Consider the following 8,625-nt stretch of genomic DNA (forward strand, 5'->3'; position numbering starts at 1 on the left):
GGGTGTCACCGACCCGGGGACACCGCGGGAGCACTGGTGGCCCCAGCTCCTCTCTTACTCGAGGAGGTGTGATGGGATCCCCCACACCCTCATGGGCCCCTTCCTCCCTTTGGGGCGCAAGGCATTTTGGGAACCCAAAGGCAGAGCTTGGCCACGCTGGCCACAGGGGACCCCCCCTCCCACAGGCACCCCATGGGGATGGGTGCAGGGCGTGGGGTGGGACAGCCTGTCCCGAGCCATCAGCGCTCCCCCCAGTGCCGCATCGACCTCCCGGATGTGCTGGTGGAGACGGTGTACGACGTGCTGCATGACCTCGAGTATCACCAATGTCATCAACACACATGACATCACCCAGGTGGCTGCCAACGCTGATGTGGGCTTCTACGCCTGTGAGTGGGGACCCGAGGGGGACGAGGTGGGACTGGCTGTCTTCACCAAAGTCTTGGCTTGTGTTAAACAGAGGGGCCACCCTGCCCAGGCTGCCTGGCTGGACAGAGATGTTTGGGGTACGGGCCACCACTTGGGCCCTCTGCTACGAGCGGCAGTTAGTGGAAGGGGTAGGGTGGGTGCTGCTTGGAGGAGACGGTGGGATCACAAAGTGAACCGGAGCAGGACGCTCAGGCCAGGCAGAATCCCTGGAGTGGCCGCGTGTCCATGCGGACCCCACGCGCTGTTCAGGCAGGTGAAACAACTTTCTTCCCTCCTTGTTTAGGGCAGTGCCCGAAGCCCTTGAACAGGAATGTGGTGACACCGTGATCCTGGCAGGTTGAGGATGGGTATCGCACTGTTATCAACTTCTCTGTCAAACACCTGATGAGTGAAGAGCGGGCTGGGCTAGAAGGCTCCCCAGTACAGTGATCCCATGAACTGGAGGGTCCTGTTCAAGGCAAAATGCTGTCCTAGGGTTGGTCACCAGCTGCAGGAGTCAGGGATGGTCTCTTGAACAGGATATGGCCCTAGCTCCCTTAAAGCTGAGCTACACCCAGTTGGTGCCAGCCTCGCAGAAGTGCAGCAGTCTGTCTGTAGACGGCAAGATCCTACCTGTGCCTAGGACAACTGGGATCCCAGAGCCCCTAGCATGTAGCTGTGTAATTCCTTTACAAGTTCCTCAGCTTGAGGCAGCTCCTCTGTGCCTCTAGCCTAGTCTTTGCCCTGTACTTTCCATGCCAGAGCTGAGCGAGGGAGAGGGCAGGGAAGATGGAAGACAGCATAGAATCATCATAGAATCATAGAATGGTTGGGGTGGGAAGGGACCTTTACAGGCATCTGGTCCAACCCCCTGCAAGAGCAGGGACATCTTCAACATGATCAGGCTGCTCAGAGCCCATCCAACCTGACCTTGAATGTTTGCAGGGATGGGGCATCGCCCACCTCTCTGGGCAACCTGTTCCAGTGCCTCACCACCCTCATTGTAAAAAATGTCTGTCTTAAATCCAGTCTAAGTCTGCCCTCCCTTAGTTTAAAACCATTGCTCCTTGTCCTGTCACAACAGGCCTTGCTAAAAAGTCTGTCCCCGTCTTTCCTATAGGCCCCCTGTAAGTGCTGGAGGGCTGCTATAAGGTCTCCCCGCAGCCTTCTCTTCTCCAGGCTGAACAACCCCAGCTCTCTCAGCCTGTCCTCGTAGGAGAGGTGCTCCAGCCCTGGGATCATTTTTGTGGCCCTTCTCTGGACCCGCTCCAACAGCTCCATGTCCTTCTTGTGCTGAGGGCTCCAGAGCTGGACGCAGCACTGCAGGTGGGCTCTCACCAGAGCAGAGGGGCAGAATCAGACAGCATCAGAGCCTCAGGTGCTATCTGCACACAAATACCCTCCACACAAGGATCTGGTAAGGGCAGTCTCTCCTGATGGGATACCTGCTGCATTCAGCTGGGCCCAACAGCTGCAGTCTGACCTACCTGGCTCACAGAATCACAGAATCGTATAGGTTGAAAAAGGCCTTTAAGATCATCAAGTCCAACCGTAAACCTAACACTGCCAAGCCCACCACTACACCATGTCCCTAAGCACCTCATCCAAACGCCTTTTAAATACCTCCAGGGATGGCAACTCCACCACTTCCCTGGGCAGCCTGTGCCAATGCTGGACAACCCTTCCAGTGAAGTAAAATTTCCTAATACCCAGTCTAAACCTCCCCTGGCGCAACTTGAGGGCATTTCCTCTCGTCCCATCACTTGTGACCTGGGAGAAGAGACCGACCCCACCTCTCTACACCCTCCTTTCAGGCAGCTGTAGAGAGCGAGGAGGTCTCCCCTCAGCCTCCTTTTCTCCAGGCTGAACACCCCCAGGTCCCTCAGCCGCTCCCCATCAGCCTTGTGCTCTAGATCCAAAAGGTAACCTGGTTCTGTGGGCCTTGGGATGTGGTGACGGGGTGATGCAAATTCTGGCCCCAGTGAGCGGAAATCCTGCTCATAATCCAGAGCGCACCTACGTAACGTGGCACTCCTGTTCCAGACCCTCTTTGGCAAGTGGTGATGTTAATGCTGCAGCTTGCTATGGGGGCTGCTGGGTGGTTGGTAGGAGCACAGCCATCTTCTGCCACGCTAACTTCTGGCTTTTTTCCCCCCTCAGTCTATTAGGGTCATTGCCAAAGTGGGTTGTAAGTAAATCTTCGCAGTACCTGGCGCCGCAGGTGAGTGGAGCATTTCCAAGGTGCATGTGCCAAGTCCACCCCAGTGGCTGGAGCAGAGGGCTGCTGAGGGTGGGCCTCCCTTGGCAGCGGGGCTGCGCTTGGAACGGGCATCTTGGCTCATCTCTGGTGTGGCGTCACGTTCTGCCAGCCTTACCAGTCTTGACAGCTGACTGATTCACTTCCAAAGCCAGAGGGATATGAATAACACGACGACACTGGTTTCCGCTTGTGCAATAACCTGAGCCCCACTGTCCCTACCCTGTCTGAACAGGATCTTGAAGCTCAGGAACTTTTGGAGATCCTGAACTGAGCGGCAGAGCAGTGCTGGAGGGGTCTCTGCTGCCAGAACGGAACAGGGACAAAGGATCCCAGGACAGGAAGTTTAATTTTGCTCTCCTAAAGCAGCTGGCATCGCCAGGGGATCTGGGCAAGCAGAAGATGGTCCCATCAAGGAGGTAAATCGGGCTTCTGCCTTTCTCTCTAGTGGGTCATGAGCCCCTCCTAAGCAGCCAGAAAAGAAATGGAGTAGCTTTCTTTTCTAGTTAGTAGTGGCTAGATGAGACACGTGCTAAAACCTTTTCTAAGCTTCCATGGTTGTTTCCCCCTGTGCTTCCCTGCTCCTGTTCAGATGTTAAAGAAACTGCACAAAGCCTGAGTGAAATACCCTGCCTGGAAGCAGCAGGACGAGGCACACCTGGAACCCCGGCCATACCCCCAGCAGAACAAGCTTCCTCTGTCGGAGCCAGCGCTGCAGCGTGCCGCCTCGCTGGAGAACACTGATGAGAGCGGCCTGTCCGAAGTGAAGGATGAGAGGGGCGAGCACAGCGGTTCGGAGAACTGCTGCTGCTAGCGTCGCTGCAGGGAGGAATGTTACGTGATGCTGCTCCAGCTCATCCAGTGGTTTACAATAAGGGGTGGGGGAGCTTTTAAAGAAAATCTCTGGGTTTGTAGCCTTTTCTCTCATGACGGGACTGTGGATCCAAGCACGCCAGCCCCGCTCAGCACCGAGACTGAACGGGGCCAGGAGCACACGGGCTGCCTGTACCGACCTGGCTGAGTTACGCTCAGGGAGAGGAGCTGTACAGCACGTTTCTCGGGTGGAACCTGCCGTACCTTAACACAACACAGCCTGCTCTGGGGCTGTGACTGTTGCTCCGAAAGGTCAAGTTACCTGCGATACCTCTGCTAGTCTGCTTCCCTGGCCAGGGAGTTATTCATTGGCAAACTAAAGCTGCTCCAATGCTCATGACTCTTGGCCTCTACTTTGCAAGTTGCTAAAAAAAAAAAATCCCATGTTGCTGGACCTGCTGTTTTCCCAGCAGGAATCAGTAACTATCCATTTGTCCCCCGAGTTCTGGAGGATGAAATGGACCGTGGTGGCCAGCACAAACCCTATTACTGCTTTGTCAATTAAGATACCTAAGACATGAATGTGTCTTGGGAAAGAATCCACCCTTTCCTGTTAGCCCACAGCCAGTCACGGGGTCAGCGCGATGGCTGCGAAAGCACCCGAGTAATTACCTCTGAGTAATGGCAGGGAGGAAGCTGCCCTGGGCAGGGGAGATCTTCCTGGAGCTCCTGCGAGGGACTGCTCTGAAGCAGGATTAAGATTGAACATTGGGGTTGTATTTGCAGTCCCCCGTGGAGAGTTCAAGGTGCCTCTCGGCTCCTTGGCAGTTGGGTTGTGTGCCAAAAGCCTGATGCGCACAATCCATGGCTGTTTTCCACCAGGCAGAGCACAGCGGTGGCTTTGGGGCCAGGGACTGCCCACGGAACCTTCACTCTGGGACGTCTGAGCACAACAGGGGGAGAAGGGAAGACGGAGGAGTATGAAACATTGCCTTGCTGTAACATGAGCATCCTCCTTCCCCAAGGAATATGTCAATGCTGGGAAACTGGTGTGAGACTGGAGAGGCAAGTGTCCCATGGGCCACAGGCCTGTCTCCACAGAAGAGCTCTTATCTTACCTTCTCAGGGTGTTACAGTGGGGCTTCCAGGATGCTTATTTCCCTGGTAGAAAAGCTAATTTTTTTTATTCTGAGTGAAAGTCTCTTTTTCTAGTGTATTTTATTCTGCTTCAGCCTGGCTCAGCTTTCTGCCCAGTGGTTGAGCTAAGAGCAACCTGGCTGGCAGCGCTGAAGTTGTGTCAGGGCTGCTGCTCTTGGCCATCTCAAGCGAGTTGCATTAGTGCCACCACAGACAAAATCCTCCATTGCAGCAGTGCTGAAACGCGGCTCCAGGCTAATCAAGGGCTGACTGCCATCACAACCAGTGGAAAAACGCCCTCAAAACAGAGCTGCGCCTCGTGTGGGTCCGACGCTTTCCTCCTACAGGCTGCAAGGGCAACCGGAGCCAACCCTTATCCCAGCTGTCCGCCCGGCATTTCCTCAGGGTAGTGCTGAGGGTGGTGACAAACAACCCTCCACGGAGACTTCCTGAGTGGGAACAAGACGAATTCTGGTTGCTGTACTCGTTTTATTATTTCAGTTATTACAGATAAGCGGAAAACACCGCACAGAAGGCCAGAGCAAGGGCTGTCCTGGTGCTGTTTACAATGTGATACTACCGTGCATTTGTGCCCAGATTTGCCGATAACTAGCACGTTTTCACCTGTGCTCTCCCAGCGCAGGGCACAGCTTCCTCCCCTTTCTTTGAAAAGAGGGAAGGGGAGAAGTTTACCTCAAAGTGGTGGGGAGTTCTGATGGAAGCACGTGACGGGGACAGGGCTGTGCCAAGTGAAGGAAGCAGGTTCAGCGAGTGAAACCCTTAACCGTGCAAGCACCACACTTGAGGGAGCCTGGCCAAGTGCCCGCAGCAGTTCGGAAACATGCTCCAAGCGCCTCGGTCCTGTATTGTGGGGGCCGTTAAGCAGCAAAGAGGTACAAACACGCCCTGGCAGACTAGTGCAGCTAGAGACGTGCACTGAGTTTGAGTAGATTTTACTCGTGTTCCTTGAGTCCCAACCAAACCCAGTAGTGTAGAGCAGAGGTAGGACAGTGGAGAAGGAAAGAATTTCATGTCACCAGAGAAGTGAGCAGGTCGATCTCCTGGAGGACAAAGGCCATGCTGTGCTCGAGCACACCGAGACCCTCTTGGCCTTACATCTAGCAATAAGGGTTGGATTCAGAACCAGCAGAGCACTCATTTAATTTAAGTCCCGCTAGAACAGAAGCACAGATCTTGCCGGAGAAGCTGCCCTCCAGTACCCACTTCTACATCAGCACCATCAGCTTGTTTCAACACCCAGTTCAAGGAGTACAGACTAAAGCCCCATCTATCTTCCAGCTAAATAAAACTCTGTTGGTGTCGCTCCACGCAGGAAGCAGAGCTGGTGCCTGCGCAGCCAACAGGACAGTTGTACCTCCAGTGACAGCTGAAACTTGATGTGTCATCTTGGATGTTGAGGAAGAGTAGTGGAGAGTTTTTTGCAGGACGGCCACTCTGGAGACCCAGCAGACAGCTGCCTACTAGTGAACAGTTCTTTCCTTCTGTCTCTGGTAATCTGGAAGGGAAAGAGAAGGCAAGGCTGAAAGGGCAGGAGAGGCAGTCGCTGATGGCAAGGGGGAATTAGCAAAAATGTTAAAGGAAAACATATATTCTGTTTATACCTCGCTAAGTAGAGGCAGTGTTTGCTACCCTCTTGGGTAGCAGCTGGCTTTAAAATAGCACATTCGCACCCTAGCCAGTCATTTCAAGTTATTCCAGGGCATTTAGAACAAAAGTCTGTTTAAAGTCCTCTCTTCCCCTGCTCCATATTCTTCTTCTTTCTTCACTTAAGGGTCAGTTTCCATTTTATGAGGAACCCTTGTTTGGCTTGACTTGACCTCTATTTTTCCCCTCCTCATATCTATGAACTCTATGGGTGCAGAAACTGAGAGTTAATACAGTCTTTTCCATCACTCAGAATTTAAACATCCTTAGGAAGGGATAAAAACCACCAAGCAGCATCCACCATCAGCACAGGTCCACTAGTGACAGAACTAATTCCTGTGTTATTCAAGGATAACTATCTGCTTCTACAGCTCTAAAATTAACATTTCCATTCAACAATCGTCCCACCTTTCAGCACTGTGTTGCTAAGCCTTGCTCTATAAGTTTTTCTATGTGGGCAGCTGAAGCCAGTCCTTACTGTTTTGACTTGGTAGCTGTCCTGATCCCCAAATCAAAGCCCAATGTTCTTTCCGATCTGCAGGCTGCTAGCTTAACACCACCATAACAGCTAAGCTCAGGTGGAATCAGCAGGGATGCATGGCAGCCTGCTTCCCAAGGAGAAATGCTGCTAGATGACTGGACTCGGAGCTAGCGGGCACTTACTGTAGGGGAAGTACCGCACGCGCATGGTGATTTCACGGGCTGTCTTCAGGATCTCCACAGCCTGAAAGGAGAAAGAGTTGCTCAGTGACCAGACTGGAGAATAGGAAAGAGGAATGCATCGGTTATGTGGTGCCACCAGCTGAGTTGGTGCAGGCTGGGAGGCCGGAAGGAGATGGTGTATGTACGGACTCCCCATCCTGTCCCTGCTCCAGCAGCTGGGCCGCAGGAATGCTCACCTTACTGTGCTCAATGTCCTGGAAATCCACATCGTTCACCGAGAGCACCTGGTCCCCTTCCTGCAGCCCAGCTCTGTGCGCGTCCGAGTCAGGGATCACCTGTAAAGGGAAGAGCAGAGGCAGCAGCAGTGACTCCCCGCACCTCCAGTACTGCAGCCTCCCTCCCACGCAGCCAGGACAGCCCAGCCCCAGAGCCTCCCCACCGTGCCCATCCAGGGCGTCACACGGGACTGGGGAGGATGCAGAGTGGGGACTGCAGCGCACCAGCAACGCTCCGTGGGCTGGGGAGAGATCAAGAAATGGTGCAGGACCGTCTGACTGCTGCTTGGTGCGTGGCAAATTACAGCTATGAGTTCAGAGATGCATATAAAGCATATGACAGTCTCCACGCACACCCAGCTGGCTCAGCAACACCCAAGGGAACAGACAGAACACGGGCAGGGAATGGCAGAAGGACAGACACACCTTAGAGATGAAGATCCCCAGCTGCGAAGCTTTTCCTCCCCGGATGTTGAAGCCCAGCTGTGAGAGAAACCAGCAGTGAAATGCAGCCACCTTTTGGCCCAGGACCCTTCCCACTGGATACGTGTTTCTTCCGGATGGAGCAAAGGCGTTGGTGCTGCAGCGTTCAGCCAGGCAGCAGCAAGCACCAGTCCCCCTCTCCTGACTTCCGTGGCAAGCTCACCTTGAACACCCGAGGGGCTCCCTGCTCCCGGTCCTTTATCAGCTCCACATCACAACATACTGGACTTCACCCACAAGCTCTCTCCTCCCTCCGTGGCACGGCCCTTCCCAGCAGGGCAGGAGCAATGCCCCAGCCCTCCCACCAAGCCCCTGGGTGAGGGAAGCGCCAAGGACCCTGCCCGGCCTCCCCTGGTTGCCCTCACCGGTTGTCTTGCTACGAGGCTGCTGCCAACCGGGGATTATCATCACCCCGCAGCTCGGCCTCTGCATCACCTGAGTTTTGCCAGGAAAGACGAGCGTGAGTCCAACACGGAAAACACCACGCCGAGGAAAGGGCCGGGCAGGACCCGCGCCTCCCCACGGAGCCCGGGGGTCGGGGGGGAAGCGGGGTCTCACCTGCGCCCCGGGCGGCTTCTTCAGGACGATGGTGCGGGGCAGGAACTGGGTGAGCTCGTTGTTGTAGTCGGGGTGGTACACCCTCTGCAAAGCAACGCGCCGGCGGCCGTCAGGCGCCGGGACCCGCCGCGCACCCCCGGGCCGGGCCGGGCCGGGCCGGGCCGGGCCGCGGCGCCCGCCGCTCGCCCGCCACCAGCCCGGGCCGCCGCCGTCCCCAACCCCGTCCCCTCACCTCATGCGGCGGCACCCAGGCGGGCGGGCTCTCGTAGGGCGGCAGGAAGACCACCGGGAAGTCGTCGTAGGGCAGCCGGCCCTCCATGCTGCCCCGCCGCCTGACGGGACCGCCCCGCCCCTCGCCCCGCCCCG

The 8,625-nt window shown here is 55.5% G+C and overlaps 1 protein-coding gene and 1 pseudogene across 2 annotated transcripts; one reads left to right on the forward strand and one right to left on the reverse strand.

The window, feature by feature from the left end:
- Positions 1-198: 198 nt before the first annotated feature.
- LOC140658681 (START domain-containing protein 10-like) lies at positions 199-3,479 on the forward strand (annotated as a pseudogene).
- Positions 3,480-5,094: 1,615 nt separating this feature from the next.
- Positions 5,095-8,609, reverse strand: PDZD11 (PDZ domain containing 11). 2 transcript variants are annotated; one of them, XM_072876905.1, is made up of 6 exons: positions 8,492-8,609; positions 8,260-8,343; positions 7,645-7,701; positions 7,180-7,278; positions 6,944-7,004; positions 5,095-6,131 (listed from the first exon to the last, which is right to left on the reverse strand). In XM_072876905.1, the coding sequence occupies exons 1-6, from the start codon at positions 8,576-8,578 to the stop codon at positions 6,097-6,099; spliced, it is 423 nt and encodes a 140-aa protein (XP_072733006.1). In that variant the 5' UTR covers positions 8,579-8,609; the 3' UTR covers positions 5,095-6,096. The 2 variants fall into 2 exon arrangements, with proteins under 2 accessions (XP_072733006.1, XP_072733005.1); XM_072876904.1 differs by having other exon boundaries at positions 8,137-8,343.
- Positions 8,610-8,625: the final 16 nt, after the last annotated feature.

This window comes from Ciconia boyciana, chromosome 12 (assembly GCF_034638445.1).
Source record: "Ciconia boyciana chromosome 12, ASM3463844v1, whole genome shotgun sequence".
Lineage (NCBI taxonomy): Eukaryota > Metazoa > Chordata > Aves > Ciconiiformes > Ciconiidae > Ciconia > Ciconia boyciana.

Bases quoted from the DNA above. Each gene is read 5' to 3' on its own strand.
- PDZD11 (XM_072876904.1), bottom strand. From the start codon at position 8,578: ATGGAGGGCCGGCTGCCCTACGACGACTTCCCGGTGGTCTTCCTGCCG. The intron at 7,005-7,179 runs GTGAGCATTCCT...TTCTCCTTTCAG, and splicing joins AGGACATTGAGCACAGTAAG to GCTGTGGAGATCCTGAAGAC. The intron at 6,132-6,943 runs GTAAGTGCCCGC...TTTCCCTTCCAG, and splicing joins CGTGCGGTACTTCCCCTACA to ATTACCAGAGACAGAAGGAA.